At 32.2% G+C, this 23,348-nt stretch overlaps 1 protein-coding gene across 1 annotated transcript; it reads left to right on the plus strand.

Annotated features, from left to right (window-relative positions):
* Positions 1 to 17,723: 17,723 nt before the first annotated feature.
* Positions 17,724 to 20,825, plus strand: LOC109805025 (NAC domain-containing protein 78). The gene is made up of 6 exons (XM_020366953.3): positions 17,724 to 18,017; positions 18,093 to 18,370; positions 18,492 to 18,734; positions 19,264 to 19,791; positions 19,879 to 19,990; positions 20,126 to 20,825. Exons 1-6 carry the CDS (start codon positions 17,867 to 17,869, stop codon positions 20,515 to 20,517), a joined length of 1,704 nt encoding a protein of 567 aa, XP_020222542.2. The 5' UTR covers positions 17,724 to 17,866; the 3' UTR covers positions 20,518 to 20,825.
* Positions 20,826 to 23,348: the final 2,523 nt, after the last annotated feature.

A 23,348-nucleotide genomic window follows, 5' to 3' on the forward strand; every position in this document is an offset into this window, starting at 1 on the left:
TTATGTGACAATATTTAACAAATTATCTAGCAGAATTTGAATACATAGATTAAAGTAGGAATTTTTAAAATTATAAGAAAAAAAATAAATTTACGATAAATTTAAGAGATTAAAAATATATTTAAGTTAATTTTAAAAATATTCTCCGTATACTAAAAAAAAAACTAATTATCCCTTTTTTATATATCAGTAAATGATAGTTTCTTTCTATATCATTTTTTATTTTTTCACTTTCCCCGCTCTTCTTCCATTTATTCTCGTTTAAATTTACTGTCTCTTAACTTTATCCTATCAAACTGCAACTAAAGTTTGTACTATATTTGGACAGTCATAATGTTATTTGACACCTAAGTCCTAACGAGAGAGATAACAGAGAAAAACAAATATAAAAAGAAAAAGAAATATAAAAATTGAGGTGTTGATAGGACATTTAAAAAATTGGAATATCCAAAAATCATTCCTCTTTCTCTCGTCAAAAAGTCACTCTCAAATGGTAACCAAATTTTAATGTCAATAATTCATCTTCTCTTTTCCTCACTCTCACGGGACCAACAACTTTTCTATTTCCAAATGTATTTGCTTCTGAAATTCATCTTTTTTCCTTCCCTCAATCCATCTTATGATATTCAAAATTCAACCATCCAATCAATTCTTCTTAATTTTATTCTCCTGTTTCTCGTCCTTATCGTAATTTACTGGGCCACTTTACTTAAACTTTTAAAAAATATTTATAAAAACATACTTTACAACTGAAAAATCATATATTAAAAAAAGTATCTCAAGTAGAATATCATTAAATAAGATAAATTTAGATAAAAATTACTTAGATTTTAAGAAAAATCTTATAATAAAGAATAGAAAGAACAGCACGTTTTATTTATTTATAGTAATTGCACACCCAATACTGGACTTAATATTGTTGGTCAAAGAAGAATATTTTGGTGCCTCTTAATATCTATACTTGCATTTTTTTTAAAATAAAAAAGATTACAAAGATGATTATAATAAAAATTGAATTTAAATTCTCATATTTTTTATTATTTCAACCCTCTTCACCTAACTAGAAGTGATTACGTATACTCGAGTTTAATATAAAATGCATAATAATCTAATAAATAAATTCGTATAACTTGTTTAACAACTGACTAAGGTGGATGGAGAGGTTCTTGAGGTGGTCTTATGAGAAACCACGTGGCTTCCTTTGTTGGTGGTGAAAGCTGAATTCATTATTTAAGATTGTTATGAGAAGTGGATTCATTATCTAAGATAGTGGTGAAAGGTATTTATGATGCTCCTCCACATTTTTTAATCCTTTATTTTGTTACTTAATTAGTCTACTCTAACCTTCTATTGAGGTTTTTGAGATTGGGACTTCAGGCTCCTTTTTTATGCATAAAAAAAACATTAAATTTTACTTAGTGATGAATGTTGTGATAATAATAAAAATTATCATTTTTTTAAGAAGTTCTATTGCTTAAAATTTAAAGATTTAATTTTTTTTAGTTCATGAAATTTGGACATAATTTTATTTTGATTCACTAAATTTATAAGTGATTATTTTCTTCATTCTAATTTAAAAGTAGCTCACTTTTGGTCCTCAGAAAAAAAACTCAAATTTGGGTCTGATTTTATGTTATTGACTAAAATTTCAAATTTGAACTATACTGGTTGCTCTATAATTTATTATAATAACTTAAAAAAATTAACTCCTATATATTAAATAAGAATTTTTATCTGAGAGTGTTAAGAGAATCTTATTTAGTTAGAGGTTTATAAGGATTTTTTTAAATTTTTTATCTAATTTAATTTTTATTTATCATAATTATTTATTAATTAAATATTAATATTTTAAAATAAATTATCAATAAATAAGAAAATATTTTTTATAATGCAAAATATTTTGTCATAAATCTAAAATGTAATTTATATATTTAAAAATATTTATGTATATTTATTTTAAATATAATTTACATATTTAAATATAATATTTTTATATAATTTATTATAAATTTTAGTTATATTATTTATAATAAACATGCATGTGCATTACACTCACAAAAATATTAGTTAAAAATAAATTAAAAAATAACTTTATTAGTTATGTTATTGTTTTGGTGAGCTTATCATCGAGAAATTGAGCATAATCCCTAAAATAAAAGAGAATTATTATTTAAAAAGTTGGTCTTTCTTGGTTAATATACATTTTTTAAGTACAAAAATTTAAAGATCAAATTCCAGACTACTTTATTTGTTTTTGATGAATGTTTAAGAGCATGTTTATTTTATAGTTGACATGCTTCAAACGTAAGTTGAATTCAAAATTATAAAATTCATGGATTAAGTTGAACGGACTTTGAAAAGTGTGCTGATATTAAAATAAACATGCACTAACAAATACCAATAGAATAACAAGTTCTTCATTTTTATTAATTTCAGGTTTTAAGGGGAAAAAAACAGACTATATATATATATATAGATAATTTCATTTTTTTTTACTTGAATTGCTATGATTGTTTTAACATATTGAGAATAAATTATTATGTGCAGAATTTGATAATTTAATAATTTAAAATTTAAAAATAAATAAGTCCATTTATCTCCTTAAAGCGTTTGACTGTTCATTATTTTAATCTTTGAATATTAAGATGTCCTTTGAATGAATTAATTGTTTGATTGAAGAGTGGATGTGAATGTATTTTTTAATGGACCATTTTGGTATACATAGAAACTTCCTCCTCTCTGGTTTAGATGTTAATATTTTATTATAGAATTTGTGATGATTTAAAATTCAAAAATAAAAATATGTATTTAACTATTTATCCTCTTGAGGGAAACGTGTTTGACCGCAGAAAATGTGATTGTTAATGATTTTAACCCCTCAACATTACAAGGTCCCACTAATGGATTAAATGTTGGACAAAAGAGTAAATGAGAATGTAATTTTAATGGACAATGTTGGTGTATATATAGAAACTTCTCTTGTTCTTGTCTGGATCTCAATATCTTTTTTTAGAATTTCTGATTTTAATAATTTTTTTTAAAAAAAAAATAAATCATTTGTCTTCTTGCAGAGTATGAGCTTGAAATGTTGAAAATGTGTAGAAACTTTCTTCGCCCTCCTTTAGATCTTATTTTAGAATTTCTTATAATTTAATTATTTAATATTAAAAATAAATAAAATCCATTTTTCTTCTTCAAAAATATGTGCTTGATAGGTTGAAAATGTGATTATTTATTTAAATTTTTAAAATATAAATCCATTTAGATCTTTCAACGTTACAATGTCTTTTGAATGAATGAAACTTTTTCTTTTTTTAAATTAATTTATAGTGATAGACAAAAATTATCACTAAAAATTAAAAAATTAAAAGTAGATGTCTATTTTCAATTACTCATAAATAATTGTGAATAATCAATTTTATCCGGACTCACAAAAGTGATGAAATAGACATCTACTATGAAGGGAAGGAGCTCCCGAAACATGCCGACAAGAAGACAAGACTTTAGAGGGCCCAAAAGCACAAATTAAGTACTTTTTTTTTGGCGTTCCAGATATGGAACGGGCCGTTCCAAAATCGGAACGGGCCGTTCCAAGGTCCAGAACGGGACGTTCCAAGGGTCCAAAAAGGCCAAAAACCTTAATTTGGAACGGGCTGTTCCGAAATTGGAACGGTCGTTCCTAACCGGAACGGGCCGTTCCTACATCTGAAACGGGCCGTTCCAAGGCTGTTCCGGTCTAAAAAATTGGGTGTTATTCTCAATACTGGAACGGGCCGTTCTGATTTCAGAACGGGCCGTTCCAGTATTGAATTTCTCACACAACGGCCATGTCCAGAACGGCCGTTCCGATTTTGGAACGGGCCGTTCTGGACCCCTTCCCGAAGTCTATAAATAGACAGCTGGGGCTCATTTCTGAGCGGGGGGAAAAATTTCGTCCAGTACTCTTCAGAGCTCGAAATTTTTTCTCTCTCTCTTCCCCCTCTCTTTTGTATTTCTTAAGATCTGTGAGATACCTCTGTAGTGTGAAAGGTAGCCAAAAAGCACCTTCTTGATCATCATATTCGAAGATTCAATTCATTTGGTATCGTTCTTTTCTTAACTTCTTTTTTTTCTTTTATTTATTTGTTTATTTTATTTGTTTATTTATTTTTTGTTTATTTATTTATTTTTATTTATTGTTTGTACATAGTAAATATGATTTGTTGCCTTTAATATTGTTATTTATAAAAATATTTAATATGCGACCAATAATAATGTTAATTGAATAACATTTTTATCTTTAACATTATTAGGTCCTGAGAGTTTAATGACTAGTCATTTGCTAGCTTAAACTCTCCTTAACAAATTTGTTTTTTTTTAAATAAAGATATGTTGCAACCAATAACGTTAATTAAGTAGCACTTCTATTTTTAACGTTATTGGAGGGATTTATTGTTTAGTCATTTATTAACTTGAATCCTTATGCAAAATCTATTTCTTTAGATAAAAATATAAAAATATAAATATAATGTTGCTTTAATGATATTAATTGCGTAGCATTTCTACCCCTTAATATCATGTAAATCATAAAAGTTAATAGAATAATTATTTGTTGTTCTAACCTTCAAGCCTATTTTATTATCAACAAATAAAAATCAATAACATTGATTGAATAGCAATTCTATCTTTCATGTTATTGGGAGGGTTTATTGATTAGCCATTGCTAACCTAAATCCTCATGATTTTTTTAATAAAAAAAAATACAAAAGAAACATCTCTCATATTAAAAAAAAGATATATGTATGTATACACACTTTCGAGGAATAAAATAAATATTTATAAATTTATATAATTTTGCGCAATTAATTAAAGGTACTGTTTTTACGGGCGTTGTAGGGTGCTAATACCTTCCCTACACGTAATCGACTCCCGAACCCAACTTTAATTTTAAAGATTATCCTTTAAAGGGTTTTCCAATGTTTTTCCCTTAAATTAAAATATTGGTGGCGGCTCCATTGAATATAAAAATGTTAGCGTCATCCCGTCGTGATCCCGGTTACGACAGATGGCGACTCCACTGGGGATGTTTGAGAGTCAGGCCTTATTAAATTAATTGCGCAAAATTATGAATTTATAAATATTAATTTTTTTCCCTTTCCTTTTATTTTATTTTTTATTTATTTATTTGTTTTGTTATTTTTGTTTGCTACGCATGTGTTGTTTGAATTTAAGTTTAAATTATAGTTTTATTTATTTTATTTGCATCTCTACACCCACTAACACTTGTACCTCACACACTTTGGGCTCTATACCCGAGCCTGTGCGAGCATAGAAGAGAAAGTGACTTGATGACTGTTATTGAGGGGCTTGATGCTCACTTGACCGTTGTTGAGTCACTACTCAGGTTGTTACTAGTAGCATGGGTTAATCATATTGAGAGGGTATGTTCCCTACTTGTGATTGGTTCATGCGCTAGGTCCTTATTTATATGATAAGGGCAACCTGGGGACCAATAATTCTTGAGAAGTTTTTAGATCCACCCACAAAACCATGCACTAATAGGTGGACTTAATGACCTTCCAAAGTAGGGTGTTAACCTTAGAAATTTTCCTTCCCTAGGTTTACCGTAATAGGTCACATCGCAGTACTCTCTATCCCTCTTTTGATATATGTTCATACTAACAAAAAAAATATGTTATACATTCATGCATCATAAATTTATATCCAATATCAATTTTTTAGGTTGCTTTTCTTGCCTAAAATAAATTTTTTAATAAATAAAGGATAGATGATAAAAAGTCATGCATACATGCATATTAGGGGCATAGTAAGTCACATTTTAATTAAGTCTTCATCTCATTTTTTTTCTTTTCTTTTAAACCTTAAAATAATTGATAGTATTCAATATGGAGGGAATTCAAAATCATACGAGCAATGCATCAGTGTTAAACAAGAGTATTAGGATAAATGTGCTAAAAAAATGATCTCCAAAGGGTAGGTAAGATCTGCTAAAATAATAGCACATTTGACTTGATAACTTGTTTTAGACATCATTTATTGAGGAGAGAATTCTCCCTTGAGTGATTGTTAAGCACATTTTGATCTTGAAATGATTGATCCTTGTTTGAAAATGTGGTTCGTACTGCTGCATTGCTAGTAAGATGACCTTATCCATTGAGGAGTGAATGCTCCCTTGAAATAAGTGTCAACCGTTGTATAACCTAAGAGATTTTGCCTCTAGCGTTAAGATATGGGGAATCACTCTTTAATTTGAATACAAAACCAATATTTTCAAAAAATAAATAAATAATAATAATAATAATAAATAATAATAATAATAATAATAATAATAATAATAATTTGTGTCTTCTTTTTTCTTTTATACTCATAAAAATTTACTTTGTATTTTGAAAGCAATAAAGCAAAAAAAACAAAGTGTTTCCTCGGCATCGTTATAGAACACGCTCTCAGGCCAAGATCATGGATGAGATGGAGGAACGCAACGAAGAAATGAGAAATGATATCAATCAACTGAAGGAACAAATGACCCAAATTATAGAGATGTTGCAATCTATACAAGTGAAAAACATGGAAGGGACCCCTCCAGTAGCTAGAGGAGAATCATCAACCTCTCCTGCGTATCCACCTGGCTTTACCCCAGCCCCAGCACAACCATTAACTCTACATCTTAACAATCCCAACCAACATGTTGACCCTCCAGAGGTTCAATGGCCACAATATGGCCTTCCGCCCAACTACACACCTCCAACAATCATGGATCCTCCGGATAAGCACCAACCATTGGTGAACCAGCCGCCTAAACAAATGCCACCAACCCAACATGAGGTTCCACTCATGAATGCCACCTCTTACAAACATCAAGTTCCCTACCAAGCCCAAAATTCTAATTTCACCAACCAAGGGAATCCTCACCAAACTTCTGGGGGATATCAACCAACCTCAGGAATTGAGCATGTTCAGTCTAGCGAAAAGTTACAAATGCTAGAAGAGAGGCTAAAGGTTGTGGAAGGAGGTAGCTATGATATTGGTGAAGCTGTCGATCTTTGTTTGGTTCCAGACATAGAGTTCCCCCCAAAGTTCAAAGTTCCTGAATTTGATAAATATAAAGGAACAAGTTGTCCAAAGAATCACATGACCATGTACTGCAGAAAGATGGCAGCGTATGCTCGCAATGATAAGTTGCTTATTCATTGTTTTCAGGATTCTTTAACTGGGGCAGCTTTAAATTGGTATATGCATCTTGAACGGGCCTATATCCGCTCCTGGAAGGATTTAGCTGATGCTTTCCTTAAACAATATAAGTATAATCTTGACATGGTTCCAGATAGGTTTGAACTACGTAACATGTCTAAAAAAGATGGTGAAACGTTTAAGGAATATGCTCATAGATGGAGAGAAGTGGCAGCACAAGTGGAACCTCCTTTGTCTGATAGAGAAGCAGTAGCCCTGTTCATTGATACTTTACAAGCACCGTTCTATGATAAAATGATTGGGAATATTTTATCAAATTTCTCTGATATAGTCATCATTGGGGAAAGGATTGAGAATGACATGAGGAGTGGGAAGATTGCGGTTAACTCTATTGAAATAGCTGGTTTAAGAAAATTTTCAAATGGTGCAGGAAAAAAAAGAAGGAGATACAAATGCAGTGACACTCAACTCCCCTAGGTCACCTAACGACCAACCTCCTTATTTTTATACCCCTCACATGGTCTACCCAAATATCACTGCCATCTCATCACATCCTCAACAACCTATCCATCAAGCTCTGCAAGCTTCACCCACAATACCTACCGCACGACCACCTCAATCTACCCAGCCATGGAACCAAAATTCTAACCATGTGCGGTCACAAAATACCCAAGATCGGAAACCAATTGAGTTTGACCCTATCCCTATGTCCTATACTGAGTTGTTCCCTCTCCTACTACAAAATTCACTAGTAGTATGTTGCCCGATGAAGCCCATAGAACCACCATATCCTAGGGGATACGACGTTAATGCCAAATGTGATTATCATGCGGGAGCTATTGGTCACTCCATTGAAAATTGCAGGGCACTAAAAACCAAGGTACAAAGTTTGACTAAGGCTGGGTGGTTAAACTTTAAAGAGGACAATCCTAACATTGGGAATAACCCTCTACCAGGTCATGGAGGGCCGACAGTTAATTCTATTGAGGAGAGTAGATGGGGTCCTTCTCAGTGATCTGTGAGAAAGCTTTTGGTGTGATGGGTTTGAGTTTCCAAACTCAATAGCTATTGTTGAGCAAGACTCTTGCGAGAATGAACATGCTAGTCTGGTTCACGCTTGTCCACTGAACGTGGAACTTAACAATTAGGAGATTGTCAAGCTGCCTGTTGGTTTTTAATTCAAATTTGAAGTAATTTTCTTGTAATGTCAGTCTTATTGCTCTGCCCAAGGCTTTAAGATTTATTTATTTGAATAATGGCTCATGTATTTCCTTTTAAATATTAAATAAAATGCATTCATTCTTCTTTCATATCTTACCCTTTCCTTTCTCCTTAATCTCAAAAAAACATTCACTCATCTTTCACCTTTTACCTCTTCCTTTCTCTTTAATCTTTTTATTCAATCTTATTCTAACTTTAAAGAATGCAAAGAAATGCGCTTGAAAGTGATAATGCTAGTGTTGCATCAAATAATTTTGATTGTGCAGTTAATCAGACTTGTGAGGAAATGGAAAATGATTGCTTTAAATACTAGATGTATGCTGATAACATCAATGCTTTGCCAACTTTTCCCACCACCTTGTCCATTTTCAATGTGGGGAATGAATGTATTGGCCCATTGAGCTGAAAGCGTCAAATGGACATCGCTTCATTTTGGTTTCTATTGATAATTTCACCAAATGGGTTGGTTGAAGCCGCTTCATATGCCCATGTGACACAAAATGTGGTTGCAAACTTATCAAAAAGAAATTAATTTGTCGTTATGGTGTGCCAAACAGAATCATTACTGACAATGGAACCAACTTGAACAACAAGATGATGACAGATTTATGTGTTGACTTCAAAATTCAGCATCATAACTATTCCCCATATCGCCCAAAGATGAACGGCGCAGTTGAAATAGCAAACAAGAACATCAAGAGGATCATCCAGAAAATGGTGGTGACATACAAAGATTGGGATGAGATGCTTCCATTTGCTTTACATGAGCAGCAAACAAGAATATCAAGAGGATCATTAATTGGGGCAACCCCATTTTCCTTAGTTTATGGAATAGAAGCAGTCCTTCCAATCGAGGTTGAAATTCCATCTTTAAGAGTATTGACGGAAACCAAATTAGAAGAAGCAGAATGGGTCCAAACCCGTTTGGATCAAATTAAATCTCATTGAGGAGAAAAGGTTAAATGCAAATTTTCATTTATACAAAAAAAAAAAGAAGGCTCGCTAGATTAAAAACTCGAAAGGGCAATCTAGGCAAAAGTTAGAGCGACCCGCTAGATTGAAAACTTGAAAGAGCAATCTAGGCAAAAATTAGGGTCAACAACAAAAAAAGGAGGCTCTCTAGATTGAAAACCCAAAAGGGCGATCTAGGCAAAAGTTAGAGCAACTCACTAGATTGAAAACTCAAAAGAGCAATCTAGGCAAAAATTAGGCTAAAAAAACACAAGAAAAACGCTCGCTAGATTGAAAACCCGAAAAGGCGATCTAGGCAAAAGTTAGAGCGATCCACTAGGTTGAAAACTCGAAAGAGCAATCTAGGCAAAAATTAGGGTCAACAAAAAAAAAAAAATTGGTTAGATTGAAAACCTGAAAAGGCGATCTAAGCAAATTCAGAGCGACATGCTAGGTATCAATTGGGGCCAGACACGGCAGAGAAAAACAAATTGGGGCAATTACATTGAATTATCCTCTCAAGTTTATTGGCGAGCAATCAAAGTTATTGAAGTGTAGTACTAGCATTGTTCATCTAGAAAGTATCATTCACATAACAATTACCTCCTATTGCTACCCTTGTACATATTTGTCATTCTTGTCATACAATGACTTCCTTTGTAAACACATTCTTACTCTCTTAAATAAGATTATCCTACCTCTTTGTTGCCAATTCTTTTTGCATTTTATGATAATATACTGAAAGGAAATGCATGTTACATCTAAAAAAGGAAAATTCAAGGCATTACAAATTATTTTTATGGGTTTTAAAAACCACAGTATGCTTGATAATTTCTTGATAAATGTTACAAAGCGCAACCAACAGGATAACGTTGTTTCAACTCATAAGTACTTACAACAGCTTGAGGGTAACCCACAGGAAATAGCCAACTATCATTCAAGACAAAAGTATCCAAAGGACTCACTCATCCATGATCCTTGGCTATGTGTCACGATGAGGAATTTCTGGAAAAAAAGAAGCAAAAAGCAAAAGCAAAAAGGGAAAGGAAAAGAAACAAAAGTTTAAGTCTTGAAAGTTGTGTCTCATAACATTTTGCATCATATCACCGTTGCATCACATTTCATTTGCATATCTTGCTTCCTAGAACTTATGACGTAGAGTTTTTAGGCTAAACACTTACTTCAAATTTGACTTTCTATTTAAGTCCAGTACTTACCTGGCACAAGTTACAATTTCTTTTGTTTAAGCCCAGTATCTACCTGGCGCTAGTTATATTTTTCTTTTAAAGCCCAGTATCTGCCTGGCACCAGTTATATCTTTCTTTTTAAAGCCCAGTATCTGTCTGGCACCAGTTATATCTTTTTGTTTAAGCATAGTATCTGCCTGGCACCAGTTATATTTTTCTTTTAAAGCCCAATATCTACCTGGCACGAGTTACATTTTTCTTTTGTATAAAGTCCAGTACTTACCTGGCACAAGTTACAATTTCTTTTTATAAGCCCAGTATTTACCTGGCGCGACCCATCGACTAATCCAGCACAAGCATTTGGTCGATCCAATATCAACATTCGATCAACCCAGCACCAGCATTTGATTGAATTGGCACCAACAATCGGTCGATACAGCACAAGCATTCGACCACTCCAGCAGTAGCATTCAGTCTATCAACATTCGATCAACCCAGCACCAGCATTTGATTGAATTGGCACCAACAATCGGTCGATACAACACAAGCATTCGACCACTCCAGCAGTAGCATTCAGTCTATCAACATTCAATCAATCCAGCACCAGCATTTGATTGAATTGGCACCAACAATCGGTCGATACAGCACAAGCATTCGACCACTCCAGCAGTAGCATTCAGTCTATCAACATTCAATCAATCCAGCACCAGCATTTGATTGAATTGGCACCAACATTCGGTCGATGCAGCACAAGCAGTTGACCACTTCATCAAGCACAAGCATTCAACTACTTCAGCATAAGCATTCAGTCGATCCAGCACAAGCATTCGACCACTCCATCAAACATTGACATTCGATTGATCAAGCACAAGCATTCAACATTAACATTCGGATGATCCAGCACTAGCACTTGATGATTCCAACACAACATTCTAGCATTTGACTAGCTTCAAGCAAAAGCATTGAATCTTTCAAGAACTTACTTCATCAACAATAGCTGGATAAAATTAATTCACATCTTTATTTCTTTCTTATCATAAATGATCTAAATTACCTTATTTAGATTATTTAATAAGAAATAAATAAAGAGGGGCAATTGTGAATAATCAATTTTATCCGGACTCACAAAAGTGATGAAATAGACATCTACTATGAAGGGAAGGAGCTCCCGAAACATGCCGACAAGAAGACAAGACTTTAGAGGGCCCAAAAGCACAAATTAAGTATTTTTTTTTTTGGGCGTTCCAGAATTGGAACGGGCCGTTCCAAGGTCCAGAACGGGCCGTTCCAAGGGTCCAAAAAGGCCAAAAACCTTAATTTGGAACGGGCTGTTCCGAAATTGGAACGGCCGTTCCTAACCGGAACGGGCCGTTCCTACATCTGAAACGGGCCGTTCCAAGGCTGTTCCGGTCTAAAAAATTGGGTGTTATTCTCAATACTGGAACGGGCCGTTCTGATTTCAGAACGGGCCGTTCCAGTATTGAATTTCTCACACAACGGCCATGTCCAGAACGGCCGTTCCGATTTTGGAACGGGCCGTTCTGGACCCCTTCCCGAAGTCTATAAATAGACAGCTGGGGCTCATTTCTGAGCGGGGGGGAAAAATTTCGTCCAGTACTCTTCAGAGCTCGAAATTTTTTCTCTCTCTCTTCCCCCTCTTTTTTGTATTTCTTAAGATCTGTGAGATACCTCTGTAGTGTGAAAGGTAGCCAAAAAGCACCTTCTTGATCATCATATTCGAAGATTCAATTCATTTGGTATCGTTCTTTTCTTAACTTCTTTTTTTTCTTTTATTTATTTGTTTATTTTATTTATTTGTTTATTTATTTTTTGTTTATTTATTTATTTTTATTTATTGTTTGTACATAGTAAATATGATTTGTTGCCTTTAATATTGTTATTTATAAAAATATTTAATATGAGACCAATAATAATGTTAATTGAATAACATTTTTATCTTTAACATTATTAGGTCCTGAGAGTTTAATGACTAGTCATTTGCTAGCTTAAACTCTCCTTAACAAATTTGTTTTTTTTTTAAATAAAGATATGTTGCAACCAATAACGTTAATTAAGTAGCACTTCTATTTTTAACGTTATTGGAGGGATTTATTGTTTAGTCATTTATTAACTTGAATCCTTATGCAAAATCTATTTCTTTAGATAAAAATATAAAAATATAAATATAATGTTGCTTTAATGATATTAATTGCGTAGCATTTCTACCCCTTAATATCATGTAAATCATAAAAGTTAATAGAATAATTATTTGTTGTTCTAACCTTCAAGCCTATTTTATTATCAACAAATAAAAATCAATAACATTGATTGAATAGCAATTCTATCTTTCATGTTATTGGGAGGGTTTATTGATTAGTCATTGCTAACCTAAATCCTCATGATTTTTTTAATAAAAAAAAATACAAAAGAAACATCTCTCATATTAAAAAAAAGATATATGTATGTATACACACTTTCGAGGAATAAAATAAATATTTATAAATTTATATAATTTTGCGCAATTAATTAAAGGTACTGTTTTTACGGGCGTTGTAGGGTGCTAATACCTTCCCTACACGTAATCGACTCCCGAACCCAACTTTAATTTTAAAGATTATCCTTTAAAGGGTTTTCCAATGTTTTTCCCTTAAATTAAAATATTGGTGGCGGCTCCATTGAATATAAAAATGTTAGCGTCATCCCGTCGTGATCCCGGTTACGACAATAATTTATTTGTCAAGTATGTTAGTTTTTATAATAACATTTTTTTTTATATTTTACCTACAATAAACAATTATAAGTATAATTAATTGAGTTTTATTTACATTGAATGTTTATAAGTAAAAGCAGATTTTGATTTTACTAATACTCATCGTGTTTATAAAAACGAAACATCCTTAAATACAAGTAATTTTTCCTTATTGTGAATGTTTTTGTTTTTTTTGTTCGTCCCTGGAATATCCACCGCTGATAGTAGTGACTAATCTCCTCGCTACGTTGGAGGCATCTCAAAGGATGGGATAGCTGGCCCCAAGATTTAACGCGGTTGCATACACAAGGCAGGATTCGAACCCCTGACCTCCTTATTGTGAATGTTTGACAAGAGTAAATGAGAATATATATTTAATATATGTATTTATATGTATTTTATTTTTTTTAGTTACATACATTTTTAAATCTTTATAATTACTATAACATGTAGCATTAACTCTAAAGAAATCTAGTTACTATTTCGACTCATAATATTTGGTGAGTATAACTTGACTTTTTAAAGTCTTTTGAATCTACATATATTAGTTTCATTTCCAGATAAGGATATATTATATCTTGTCTAAATCTCGCGCATTACGTTATATCTTTAATGCTATTAATGACCCATAAATCTTAACAATTATGATTGTTATCATAATCATTTTGCAAATCACAAACGTTCAATTAGATTATCTTACAAGTAAATAATCTCGATTATCGCCTTAGACTTCTTAGTGGAGACAAGTAACTCAAAAATATGTTGGGATATAAATAAGGTCTCATATCGATAAAATAATAGAATAAATAACCGTTTATAAAACATATATACTTTATTGGTATAAAGACTTTTGGAGTGATAACTAAAAGCAAAACCACAAGAACTTAAATTAAAAACAGACAATATTTTATTATTGTGAAGTTATATATAAAATAACCCAAACAAAATAACAAAGTTATAGTTACGATACAATAACTAAATTAGATTTAGTTACAATACAATAACTAAATTAGATTTTAACAATTAGCCTAGTGATGACATTGAAATAGTATGTGTCACATTGTAGATTCAAATCATATTATCGTCATTGTAATTTTATAGATGATTTTTTTTTTCAAAAAATATTTTTTAAAATAAATTATTAATGATTATAAATAATATTATATTATAATTGAATTTATTAATTGTAAATTTAAAATATTAGTAATATATTAAAATTATTTATTTATTATAATTTGTAATTATAATATAATTTAGGTTTAAATATATTTTTTGTCCTTGTAATTTATCACTTTTGGTTTCGGTAAAATTTTATTGTTGTTGTTTCATCTCTAACCTTTTATAATATTTAAAAAATGATATTTATCATTAAATACCGTTAAAAAATCCTACAATATTATATTTGTTATATTCTACTTCACCATTGTCACATAGGTAAATTGATTTTAGAAAAAATTAAAATTCACTTCACCACAACCAAACTTTCAACCTCACCTTCACCCTCGTCCTTGTGATCACGTTTTTCTCTTTAATCCAAGTCCAACATTGCAATCTTAAACTTCGTAATCGAATTCCCAATCCTCCTAATGAGGATTAACTTCTTATAATCCATGATCTCGACAATGGATGTTGTAAGTAAGAGTATAAAAGAGACACAAAGTTTCAAAATACCTATTTTAGAGTAACTTTAGCAAAATAATTTTAATATCAAATACACAAAGTTGAATTAATACATCTATCACTATAATAATCCGCTATGATTCCTGCACTTGACGATTCAATTACAAGCATCGGAAAATATAACTAACTAAAACTATAATGCAAGCATATATTGGATATACATGCAATAACATATACCTATATATAGGAATTTAGACAAATAAAAAATGTAAAATTCCTCAATGAAACCATAACATAGAAGATGTACATACATAAATAAAATTACAGAATCCTGAATAACTGAATACATAATAGTCATAGTCGTTGGTCAAACAACAACTATACCAATTGGATTACATCAGAGTAACCGAACAATACTGCAACAAACCATCCCCGACATGGCCTCATAAAACCACATTTTGTCTTCATCTAACCATGCCTTGCTCCCATATAGACATAACTATCACAGTCTAATCACAAGAAAAAGTGCAATGGTGAACTAGTATTCAAAGGAATAATCATATACCAGTAATAAAATAAACAACTTTACTACAAACATCAAAATGCAAACCAAACAACATGTATGTCATGGCCAACATCACAATATTATAACATATCCATTGTAACATGGCAATCCACACCTTACAAGTTAGGCAACTTAACAACATATGATAATTCATAGTTCACCACATCAATGTCATTATTCAACAATATAATAAGCAAGCACATGAACCACACCACATCACACATAAATCATCTCAACTAATGTGTTATCATGCATTCACCTTCGGAGATCTCCTACAATGAGAGTGAGTAGTCTAAGTTACTTGACCGTATTGAACCAACCAATCTTTTTACACATGCTAGATCAACAATCAATTAAGATACCAATCCTTACAACATGGTTTATTAGATGTCCTCACTTAAACTATAAAAGTCCAGTACCACCGTCAGGTATAATGTAGCTTGGGTATGAATCTGTCATGACATTGACATACATTAACTAAGTCACCTGTGGATTCAACTCGCTAACTATCCTTGTGATATCACACACCTTTCTAGTAATCAATTAAGGGTTTTTAGCATTTGACTTCAAACCTTACTCAAACATTAATTAAGGGTTTAGAGGAGGTTCAACAATCCATCTAAGAGACAACACCTATTCAATAAGGGTTTTTCAACAATTGGACTCATAGAGCATCACATCAATATTCTCACAATGAAATATCCAACTTTCAAAAATACCATATCCTCTAATTCTAAGTTAATCACCAAATATGCCTAAATATCTAAAACATTCTCAATATTAACACTTTAACAGGTTAACAATTATTCTACATATTATGCCTAAATGCCTAAAACATTCACAACATCAATACCTAAACATTTTAACAATTATTCCAAATATCACGCCTAAATGCCTAAAATATTCTCAACACCAACACCTCAACAATTCAACAAATATAATCATCTATGTAAATTATCCTATATCAATATACATAAAACCAATAACAACTATCAACATATAACATGCAATAAATTCACCTAGCTTATCCATATTCACCATATCATCAATCAAACAACCATGTTTTCAAAGCAAACCACGCCTAACGCTATCCACCATTTGTCTGGTGCCATTGAGACAAAGAACTCTCTGTCTTACCCATGCCCAACATCATTCATTGTGTCCGGTGTGGACGAGTTAGGGCCCCCCCGAGCCCTTATGTTTAGTGCGACAAAGTCTACACTCGACCCCATTTTAGGCATAGGTGAGTCTCTTTCCTTACGTCCAATGCTACTTCATTAATGTCCAACATCAATTCAGGCAAAGACAATTCTTTTTATCTCACGTTTGATGCCTTTCAAACCACTCCCAACCTGGCTTAGCTAGAAACAATTTTCTCTCCTCATGCCTACTAATAGAAAACTCCCATTCTAATAAAAAAAAAAAACCTTGACATGTTCAGTTTTCTAACAAAAAATTCGACATGCAATCATCATTGATCAAGACAATCAAAATTCTCCTCATCAAACTTATAAACAACAAAAATGCCCATTCTCAATTCACTAACAACATATTCATCAAGGCTTGCAAATCAAGGCATACTTGAATTCTTATCTATGAGCTTCGAATTACTATCTGATAACAATCCTCACATGCTTGAGAAGTATAGAAAAAAGAAAGGAGGATTTCAGAATCTCAATACTCCTTTCTCTAATTTATCTCTCTAAGATTTCTTAAGATTAAATTAAATATTTGTCTATAAAATTTCTCTAAACACCTAAAACTCTTCAAGAATTCCTTAACTCCTAGAGTTTCTCAACAATAAACTCCAAAATATTATAATACATAATTATTAAAAAAATTACAATACTTAAAAAAAATAAAACATAGTATTATAATCATATTAATACAAAAGAGATAACGTTAAAAAATTAATAATTAAAATTAAAAAATTAAAAAATGTAAATATAGGAATAAAAAATTTATTTTAAATTATATAAAAAAAATATAGAATTAAAAAATTAAAAAAATATATTTTAAATTATAAAAATTAAAAGATAGAATAAGTGAAATTACTATATAAAAAAAACATTTAAACCATATAAAAATATATCCTTGACGAATGATTCAGTTATATTGGCTTCTTTTACTGTGTCTTGCACATTTCTAATTGCTGTCGATTGACATGAGGAAGCCAATCCGAAGCCACAGACGCGCCACGTGTGGCCTATAAAATATAAAAGCCCAGCCAGTTCACTTTTCTTGGCTCATTCATTCAACTTTCAACCTCCCTACTAGAAATCTAGAATCTTCTTCCACTGTTACTCATCACCATACCATTTCTCAATTCCACCCAAACCCAAACCCTAACCCCCATTTCTCTCTTTCTCTCCAATTCAATCCATGGCGCGCCTCGGTCCCGGCTTTCGATTCCACCCCACCGACGAAGAGCTCGTCGTCTTCTACCTCAAGCGCAAGATCACCGGAAACCTCTCCCGCTACGACCACATCGCCGTCGTCGACGTCTACAAGCTCGAGCCCTGGGACCTTCCCTGTTAGCATATCCCCCCCTTTCTGTTCTTTCCCTTAGCGTTAGGGTTTCAAAACTGAAAGTGCGTCTGTGTTTCAGCCATGTCGAAGCTCAAGACCAAGGACTTGGAATGGTACTTCTTCAGCATCCTCGACCGCAAGTACGGTAACGGTTCCCGGACCAACCGCGCCACCGAGAAGGGCTACTGGAAGACCACCGGGAAAGACCGCGCCGTCAACCAGGGCGACCGAACCGTCGGAATGAAGAAAACCCTTGTTTACCACATCGGCCGGGCCCCGCATGGCCGTCGGACCAATTGGGTCATGCACGAGTATAAGCTTCTCGAGGAAGAATTGGCACGTGCTGGGACTGTGCAGGTAGTTTTCTATTTCTCTCCTTCCATTTCTGTTTGTGTTGTGTTTAGGGTTTCGTTTGGTGTTGTGTTCTGTTGAATGTTGTACTAAGTCGGGGTGAGGTTTTGTTTGTTTCGGGGAGAAGGATATGTTTGTGCTGTGTAGGATTTTCGAGAAGAGTGGTGCGGGGCCCAAGAACGGGGCCAAGTATGGTGCTCCCTTGGACGAGAAGGAGTGGGATGAGGAAGTCGAGGAGGAGAAGAAGGTGGTTCCTTTGCAGAGTGCTGAGAATGTTGCTGAGAATGTCGTGCCTGTGGCTCCCTTGCCGGTTGCCGATGATGGGGTTTTCGATGCTGGGGCTTATGTTGAAACCGACGACCTTGACAGGGTATGTGTGTATTCATTTCATTGTATTCCATTCCAAATGATGGGGTTTGATATATTGGAGTTGGATATGTTTTCACCTTGTCTTGTGTGCTGTTGTGGTGTGGTGTCCTTTGTAGTTATTTTCTTCTCGTATTCTGCGCAGGTGCCTTACTATCTTGATATTGTGGGGCCATTATTTAGGTTGCTGTTAACTCTAATGCCGTTCATGTTGTCCTTTACGTAATTGTGTTTGGGAATCGCTACTTTTTAAAATTGGTATGTTTTTCCTTTTTTGATCGTTGACTGTTGAGTGAGCATTTTGTGCATGCAGATTTATTGATTTGTCATCACGATCATCGTTCATGAATATGTAGTCCTGCCTCTGGTTTTGTCCTTGTTATGGCTGTTTTCTCATCAATCATAGATCATAGATGTCTGCTTTTTTCTTTATGTGATTTCTTCTTCAAACATGTATGGGTGGCTCTAAGCTGGTTTTCGCTGAATGGCCTGGCATATTCAGTTCTCTAATTAAAAATGTCTTCCATATGCAGGAGCTTGATTTTAGTGATATAATTGGGACTGTTACTTTTCCGTCGTGGAACTATCATTACGGGGAGTGTAGTACCCAAGTTGAACATTCCCAAGTATCCACCAAGGATCAGGAGCCATTGGCAAGCACTTTTGGAATTTCTGTGCCTGAAAATGGCCAGCCTCTTGATATGACTGAGCAACATGTTGTGGTCACAGATTCAGTGAAAGATGAACACAGTGGTGAGCCAAGCAATTTTGAGAATCTTCTGAATTTCAATGATCCAGGGAATGATATGGATCTGGATCTATTATACATGGATGCCATGGAGAAGCTTCCGTTGCTTGATGAGGGTTCATTCTTGGAAACCAATGATCTTGCAGTTGTGAATGAGGGTGATCCTATCAAGGACGATCCTTCTGGGGATGCTATGCTAGATGAATATCTTGCATTACCTGATGATGATATTTGCAAGTATATATCTTTTGATTCTCAGATTTCTGAGAGTGAAAACTCTATTCCCAATCAAGGACCACTCTTCACTCAGCAGGTTATAGTGGACTCTATTTTTACAGTCATATTTGCGTTGTTTATTTGTATTATTGCTGTATATTGAACAGTTTTGTGTAATTGACAGAATGTGGAGGGAGAAAACACTGATAATGATGTTGTAAGTAAACTTTATTCTGAAGCAAAAACTAGCAATGAAGCGTCTTCAGTGCAGAATAAACAGGAGAAATTAGTACCAGGTAAGATTCCTGTTCACTTTGCATCCTAGTTTCTCAAGGTGTTCTTTTGATGTGTTCTCCTGTGTGCAATATAGCCTGTAAACTAGTAGGCTATCCATTCTGACTTTTATTTTGTTCTCAATTATTGTTTGGCAGGAAGTACAAATTCATTTGTTGAGCAGGCCTATGGATGGTTGGCCAACATACCTGCTGCTCCTGCACATGCTTTGGAGTTTCCTGCTAAGGAGATTGCTCTTGGGCTTCATCCTGCAGCTCAGTCTTCCAGTCCTGCTCATATAACTACAGGTATGATCAGCATAACCAACGTTACTTTTAGAGGCAATGCGATGGATTGGACAATGGGCAAAAATGGAGGGTTTAACACCGTAGTATCTACTGGGTTTTCTCAACCGGATGTGGATTCTGGCTTGGTCTCTAGCAAGACCGCATTTGTGTTGTCGCATGGCTGGATTTTCTTGACGGGCTTCTCAGTTCTTATTCTTTCACTAAGTTGCAAGATTGGAAGCATCATGTATACTGGTAAATGACTACAAATATGGTTTGGCTACTAGAGAATAAGCTGGAGTCAGTTAAGTATTGTTTAGTGTTTGATGGCACTCATTGAATGACTAGGATCCCGTGACTTTGTAGATTTGTTTTTATGGTACCTTAGTCATACTGATTTATACATTCTTCGTATGCATCTTTTTAAGAGTGCCAGCAGATAGAGTAATACTGTCTTGGATACGATTCGTGATATAGATTATTGTTACATACTTTCAATAGTAATAGATGCAGAGTTCTGACTGATAGAGGCTGACCGTTGTTTATTAAATTGATCATGTATTTTGGTTCACTTGGTCTTGTCCTGTCTGTCATTAGAGTGGATTCTCTCTTTCAACAGTTTATGTTCAATTTTGTGTTAAAATAGTTTTCTGTTATTAAATGGGTGGGGATTTATTTCATGTTTATGATGAGATAGGTGTAAAAATTGAACGTCATTTTGTTTTGTTAAAATGTAACATATGAGAAAATTATATTTGGTTTTCAATTTACGAGAACAGGAGTGAGTTTTTTCATGATAAATTTTAAGACGACGAGGTTGTGAAAACTCTGGTCTGTTTCGGACTCTGGCTTGAGGTCTAATTTGACAAATAATTTATTAGGAGTATTCTTAATCTCTATTCGTCATCCATGATAATTGAAGCTTAATTCAATTTAATTTTTAGGATTTATTGTATTCTTAATCTCTATTGTGAGTATGATTAATGTTTGATTTTAATTTGTTTAAATAATTTTGTATTAAAATATAGTTTTTCATCTTTTAATTATTAATATTAATCATGGTGTTTATATAAAATTTTTAAATTCATGTTAACAAAGTGAATGGGAATTTAATGGGCTAGTTATAAGAGAGAATTTAAAAGATGGGTATTAGAAATTATTTGCAAGATTTGTAAGTATAAATTTTGAGAAAATAAAAAATGAAGGAATTTGTAAAGTGAGGTTTGGTTCTAAAAGGAAGAAAATTTAACTTTTTTTTTCAGTGGATTTTAAATAGATAATAATTTAACCATTTTAATTTATGGGCATTTTTAATATAAAACAGTAATTTGACAATACTTGGTAGATGAAAATTGGTAAAAGGATTGATGTTATGATTGAAAAAAATTTAAGAAATTAAATGTGTAAAAAGTTACCGGAAAGATGGAATCTCATTTTGATTATAATATAATATATCAAAAGTCTAACGTTTAGGATTAAGATTTGAGGTATCCACTTTTAGTTTATGTGTAGTTTCTAATTGAAATGGTGTTTAATCTTTAATTTGCAAAGGTTTATAGTTTTTATTTTTTGGTTTGATCAAGTATAATTTTTTTTTTATTGGATCCATTTTTATAAAAATAAAGTAGTTCACCTAGTTTTATAGAAATAAAGTAGTACTTCCTATCGAAATTCTATTTCTGAAGTTGTAATTATCTATCAACATGTTATGAGAATTTTTAAAATAATTGATATATTTTACTTTATTAAAAATTAACTATTATATATTCTCTATTTTATTTTCTTATAATTATTTTTAATAAATTGTTAAATTAATTTAGTCTTGTACTCGGAGGAATATTATATATTAATGCAGATTCATGACATGATGATAAGTAAGTCCTTTGTAAAAGTATTGTTTTGACTGTTTTTCTTTCTTTCAAGTAACAGTTTCTTAATTAGCTTTTTGAAAAGTTCTCCCTTTTAGATTTTTTGTTTATTAAAAAGATTTTTTTTAATTTTATTTTAAATAATTTTTCTTTTTTACATTTATATCTGGCTTGGCTTACGTGGGAGAACTTTTAAAATAATCGAGTATAAGTTATTTTCAATTTATTTTAAAAATTCATTATTTTATCTTTGCTTATTTTATTTTCCTATAAATATTACATATTAGTGCAGGTTAGTGTCAGCAAGGATAAATTCCTATAAAAGTAATGTTTTAGAATCAATTTTTTTAAAAGGTTTCTTAATTAGTTTTATGAAGTTTTACTTTTTAGGTCTTTTGTTGAGTAAAATAGTTGTTTTTTTTTCTTCTTCTATTCATTGGCTAATCATTATATAATAACATAAATAGTAAATACACAATTGATCTACTAAATTCCTAAGCAAGATTTCAGAAAACTTAGTTAAACACAACCTAATTGTTGAATTATGTAAACAATTTTTTGTGGTATAAATTTAATAATCTAAAATATTTATCTTCAATTTTTGAAATAGACAACGTAACAAAAAATATGTTTTGGTTTTAACAACTTAATTTTTATTTTTGGTACATTTAATTATTTTTGTGTTATTTTAAGAAAAAATACTGAATTTATGTTAAAAAATAATTATCAGTCAAGACAAAAAATAAAGTATTGCAGATTTTTTTTACTCTAATTTTATCTTTGTCGGCATTGTATTTTATTATTTTATTTTGTTTTAACGTATTTTTTTCAGTTAATTATTTAACTTATCCTCACTTTTCATTTTCAACCTCTTTAACCATTTCTAAGATTTTGGACCCTGTTAGATAAATATAATAAGTTAAAGTAAACCAATACAATAATTTAAGAAAATATTCAATGTTGTTTTATTCTTATGGATGATTATAAACATTTACAAGAAATTCTATTAGAATAATAAAAACAAAAATAATACTTCCATATTTATTAATGAATTTGTGCTGTGCATATGCTTGGACATGGATCCATCCACCCATCGTTTTTGTCTAGTCGTTTTCTTTTGAATTTGATGCACACAATGCTTTCATGTTTGACTTTCATCCTTTTCTTTCTTTCTTTTTTGTCCTTTGCAGCTGTTGGAGCGTAGAAGAGTGAAGACAACCGTCTAC

Source organism: Cajanus cajan, chromosome 7 (genome assembly GCF_000230855.2).
Source record: "Cajanus cajan strain Asha chromosome 7, NIPB_CcT2T_4, whole genome shotgun sequence".
Classification (NCBI taxonomy): domain Eukaryota; kingdom Viridiplantae; phylum Streptophyta; class Magnoliopsida; order Fabales; family Fabaceae; genus Cajanus; species Cajanus cajan.